Source organism: Antrostomus carolinensis, unplaced genomic scaffold, assembly GCF_000700745.2.
Source record: "Antrostomus carolinensis isolate BGI_N321 unplaced genomic scaffold, ASM70074v2 scaffold44142, whole genome shotgun sequence".
In the NCBI taxonomy this organism is placed as follows: domain Eukaryota; kingdom Metazoa; phylum Chordata; class Aves; order Caprimulgiformes; family Caprimulgidae; genus Antrostomus; species Antrostomus carolinensis.
The window spans coordinates 11489-16964 of record NW_010301034.1 but is presented as its reverse complement, the minus strand read 5'-3'; the positions used below and the strand labels follow the sequence as shown (position 1 = coordinate 16964).

At 44.6% G+C, this 5476-nt stretch overlaps 1 protein-coding gene across 1 annotated transcript in view; it reads right to left on the bottom strand.

Moving 5' to 3' along the window:
• RPTOR (regulatory associated protein of MTOR complex 1) overlaps positions 1-5476 on the bottom strand; it is a gene marked incomplete at both ends in the record, with an annotated part of 63223 nt that overhangs the window by 47643 nt on the left and 10104 nt on the right. Inside the window, 4 exons of the mRNA XM_029083844.1 lie at positions 148-288; positions 1556-1747; positions 2391-2456; positions 3088-3162. Of these exons, the coding sequence (XP_028939677.1) occupies positions 148-288; positions 1556-1747; positions 2391-2456; positions 3088-3162 (474 nt within the window). The remainder of the gene's footprint in view (positions 1-147; positions 289-1555; positions 1748-2390; positions 2457-3087; positions 3163-5476) is intronic.

The window sequence follows — 5476 nt, the reverse complement described above, 5'->3', positions numbered from 1 at the left end:
AACTGAAGTTAAAAGACTTCACAATGAAACAGATCATTCCAAAGGAGTCAAACTCATTGAAAAGTCTATTCAGTAACGCACGCTCTGATTAGGCAGAGCTCGTCAGTGTGAATCCACCACGCTCCCACACCGCCAGCCCCTCCGTACCTTCCTAACCATGGGGCTCCCATCGTTGATGAGCTGGGCCAGCATCATGGCTACGTTGTGATCGATGGTGGTGGAGTGATCGGTCCGTTCAGCTGAGTTGCCCACAAATGTTCCCAGAGCAAAGACTGCAGCACAGCGAACCTGTGAGACACGAGCATCATTATTGTTTTCCTCTTGTTTCCAGCCTGAAGTTTGCCAGTGGGATTTTTTGTATCCCCACAACTGGCATCTCTGGAAACCTGGACTACTGTGTCAGGTAAATAGCAAGAGCTAAATGGAAGCCCATGGAGAGTAAAAACCAAAACAGGTTCAGCAAAGCACTGAGTTTTAAGTATTCACAGATGCAGGAGTATATTTAATTTCCCAGAATATTGGTGACCTTCCCATGGGTGATTTTTCCAGTTGACGTTGCCTAGAATATTAATTAACAAGAATAAGATACACAGGGAGTTACTGTTGGGATGTGAATCTAATAAGAGTGCTGAACTACAGTCTTCAGATAAGGGCCTGCAGAAAGGTAGAAGATGATGGGGAGAGAAAAAAAAAAAAAGGAGAAAAGACAGCAGCTCAAATGAGGGTAAACTTTGCCAGATCACATGAAGAACAGAGGGATCAGATGTCCTGGTAATCTTACAGCTTGCCTTGGCCGAGACTGCAAGCAGTGGGGATATGGAGTAACAGGCAACGGCAGGATGTGCTTCACAGAGTAGAAACGCTCTGGCTCCTCGAAGAGAGGTGTGGGTGTGCTGTAAGGACACACACACTGCTTACAAAGTGGGGGAAAGATGGGGCCAGAGAAAGGAGATGGAGGACGCAGGACAGAAAGGCTGAATGCAAAGGGGAATCTAATCTTTAATCGCTGCACGTTAGCGGTGGTGTTTATCTCCAGGCTTGCTTCTCCCACACGCGCTGTAATTTCACTGGGGTCTGACAGGCTTTGTCAATCATCGCCAGGTTCTGCACAAAAATCCCTTCTCTCTTGGAGGGTTTGTCACAAAGGTAAAACACATTCAACTAAAGATGTCTTTTCACACGTACCAGGAGGAGAAGAGTTTCCATACTTGGACAAAAACACCAGAGGGGTTTTTCGCAATACACAGTGAGCTTTGGGATCACTTTTTTAACAAGGTTCCCATATGTAAGTAAGCAAAAACCATGGTGCTTCCTAACTCCGGTGCCAACTTCCAGGGCTTTCAGGCTGTATCAACTCCCCTTGCATTTCTTTGGTTACTTCTCTTGCAGGGCTTGGATGATTCACATCAGCTTGAAGAAACAGCAATATGATCTTTCTTTGAACCAGACACAATAATAAAGCTCTTGAAGGCCCTGGGTTTTTAAGTGTTTCTGTAGCCCTCTGCCAGAATTCTGACAATTCAACTGGTGTTTACTTAAAAAGTTGGATTTTTACCTCTGGGATTGGATCTGAGAGGAGACTGTAGAGCTTCTCATGAGCACTGTCTCTCACGCCACACCACCTGGCTGAGTCAAAGTTCTGCCAAATACGTCCTAAACAAATGGCCACCCACTGACGCAGAAGAGGATGTGGATCATTTAACTGCTCCAGGCAAATAGCAATCAGGTTTCCTTGAAGGCAAGCTTCCTAAAACACAAATCAATACAATTTATTTTGGATGACAGTTTCCCACCTCATCACCAGTGAAGAAGATTATTTCTGAAATAGACAGGAAATCGAGAGAAAATAATTATTCATTGGTTATATACTGATTTTGTTACAAAATACCATTTGGAAGCAGCATGAAGGGAAGGTCAGCTACACACTGCTATAGCCAGTTAAATAGCTGAGCATTAGAAATGCTGCCAGTAATGCAGAAAGCCTGGTTTTCCCTCATTGGAAATACTCCTTGCACCTGTCAGAGCCCCAAGGTTTATGGCTCGTTCCATACACCCTTCCCAAGAACTTTATCACAGCCATCAAGTCTCCACTTGACAGGAACTGAGCCCTATTTCTTACACAGCACGTCACTGCGCTGCCTGGAGGGGAAGTCATTGAGTGACTTGTGTCCTTAACCTCCACTTCCAGGTGCCAGGTACACAATGTCTGTCACACCTCCACATCATTTTTTCTTTTAATCCACACCAAAATAATGTAAAGCAATCTTCTATTTCACTTTTGCAGTTCAGGGTCGTGCTTTAATTCAAGCCATTACACTTTTATCAAAGTAAAGGCACAATGTAGGGAAGAAGTAGGAAAGGATGAAAGGAAGAAGAATGTTGGGACTCACCTGTCCAGTGTTGTAGTTGTTAACAATCACAGCCAGGATAAAAGCCGTCATTGTCCTGTGTTCAGCCTTAAAACAACATACAACTAATCGTTATCTAGAAAACAGGTCAGAGAACAACTACATCCCACGCTTTTGGAAACACACAGTTATTTTAAGTGCAGTTTGTATCATGTTAAAAGTACAAGAGAGGGGAGAGAAAGCTAGAATTGTCTTGTCATCCAGTCCTGTCACTAGTTCCACCTGAGCCACTCTGTCAGACTGCCAACACGATCCTCCCAACCAACCTCCGTATATTGCTCCGGAGGAGGCTCACAAATACCCGCTCCAGGAAACCACAAAAAACTTCTGCAGAGGGAATTAGGAAAGTCACAGTGCAATCAGACTGCTCTGCCCCCAGCCCCCAGGAGCCCCCAGCTCCCATCATCACCACTGAGTAATCTGCACCGAAACAACTCAAGTTTGCAAGTTCTTGTTTGGTTTTGCTGTCTCAATCACTCAACCTGGCAGAAGCATTTTTAACTCCCCTGGTCAATGACTCCACAGCTCAGCCCTGACTCTCCAGCAGAGCAGTGGGTGGCACAGGTGATGGAGGGGGGAGGCAGCCCTGTGTTAGCACCAGCCACATCAGAACAGCAGATAAGCTAAGACAAGCCCAGCAAATGCTAGAAGAGTCCAAATAAAGATGACTTATCCTTACTGGCATATAAGGATCTGCCAGAACTGAAAGGAAATACTTGTGACCGTTGTCCTTCACAAGGTCAGCTTGGCACGACTGAAAAATGAGACAAAGAAAAACACAATGAGCACTATGACATAAAAATATCTTTTCCTCCAATGATATATGAATACTTCACATCTTAATCATTTTTCCCAAATCTCATTTTCATTTGAGAAGCAAAATAAAGCTCAAGCCCTCCATTGGGGCCACAACCAAATGTCCCCACAGGAGAAGGGCTGAGAGGGAAGAGTGGAGTCTAAAGCAAGGAACCCTCTGCCACCCTCCAACACGACACAAACAGCTGCTGAAAATGTGACCTGCTTAGAAGAGTTAAACTTGACATCTCTGTCTCACATTAAACCTTCACCAGTATCTAAGAGCCACCTAAAGCAAAACCAAGGAGTTTGGTTTTGCTGGTGGCTGGGACGTGTGAGTAAGAGTCTTGTGAACATTAAAAGTACCACCTTTCACAAGCAGGACAACTCTTGGAGACCTCCACATGCGATGAACCCAGCACGTGTTTCTCTCACAGTGACCCACATCACTGAGCGATTACCAGTAAATCTCTAAGGGTGGGGGGCAGAGGGGGAATTATTCATTCTTTACACATTCATGCTTTATACTCTGTCCAATCCCCTGCCTCGGCGGGACTAGATTTGTACAAGAAGATTTAAATTCATCTACACAGATCGCTGCATTATTTGGTCAAGTGATAGCGTGTATTAACTGAGCACATGAGCAGCATGCAGTAGCATGATCTCCACACAGTCAGAAGCTGCAGAGCAATTCCACTCTCTTTAACAGCCTGTAAGGAGAACCATGCAGGTTTTCCTGGAGTAATATCAGCAGTGAAGCACACGGTGTACACCATGTTTTTGTTAACATACCAACTCAGGCTTCAGGCTGACATATTAGGGTCAAACCGAAATAATACATTCTACGAAAGTGCAATTTTAAGGGAGGAAATACTGACTTGGCAATCCATTTCCCCCGTGACCAGGGTTCTATTGTATGCTTCATGCCAGAGACAGGATCATGTATTTTTTATCAGGCGTAGAAGGTGAAGGAAGGAACTAATTGTTGAAGGGAGAGGGGATGGCAGGGAGAGATGTAAGAGAATATTTCATTGCTGAAGGGAGTGAAGATGCTGGTTTTGGCAGACCAAAGAGCAAAGGGAATGGATTGATGCCAGGCTGCAGCTACGAGAGGTTCTCCTGACTTCTGTGTAATGCTGCACAAAAACCAGGCTCCCTTTTCCCCCCTTTTCATTATTCTCAGCGTGAATACTTTCTGTTCCTTATAAAAAACAATCTCTTCACTATAATGTAGGCAAACAGACACCAACAAAGAGAAGGCTGCCCATCCTCACCCCTCATTTATTGTGCTGCCACTGCTGCCCAAATTCCAGAGGCCTGAGGGAGGGAGGCAGCTCCTATGAAGCCAGCACAGGCTCAAACCCTCCCTGCTTCGATCCTGCCAACAACATGGAAAGCCAGCAGCAGGAACGCCACCTCCTCAAGGAATAAGCAGCTACACTTGTAAATAATCATACAACATAACCAAAACAAGCTGCAGGCTTGGTGTGAAAGTTCAGGGCTTACATAAAATATCAAGTTCCCAGTGCTGGGAAGAGACTAGAGCACAGATCTCCCCTTTCTCCTCAATAACACAGGCGCTATGTAACTTATCCCTGCAAACATCACAGCTTCTGGAGTACAGCAGCAGTGACACAGCTCAGGGGTGTCCTGGGCAACCACGCTGTCCAGCGAATCCTCACCCCCCAGGTAGGCAGCTCTCCCAAATTATCCTCAGGGAACACTTCACTTGAATATTTGTAGTAATCATAAGATGAGAAACGGTAATCACAATCCTGCTAACAAAGAACACCCCTGGAAAGTAAGCGTGCTATTTATGTCACCCCATTGCTTTAATAGGTAGAAGAAATGTTGGTTTTCTAGTGTCTTCAGCCAGTTCTTTGGAGAGGTAAGATCTCTTCTCACTGTCCCACGTTAGCAGCATTCACATTTTCAGTACTGTTTAACGTACAGGATTTTTTGGTCTTGCTTAAATTCCTGATTATAATCCTTATTATAGTGCGGGGGGGATTTTTTTCCCTTTAAATCCAAGTATTTAAGATTTAGAAGGTGCTGTTTACCAAACATTATCAGTGAAGCATGTAGCAAATTCTTGACCTAAACTGCATTTGCAAGTGTACAGCCATCTCCATGTAGCAGCACACAATACTACTCCTACACTAACCTCCACCTGTCAATAATACAAAATCTAAGAGTATTTTTGCTGTTGTTTTGTTATAAAGCACAGCCTACCAAAGGAGTGGGGCAATAAAATAGAGCACTGGGAGCACTAC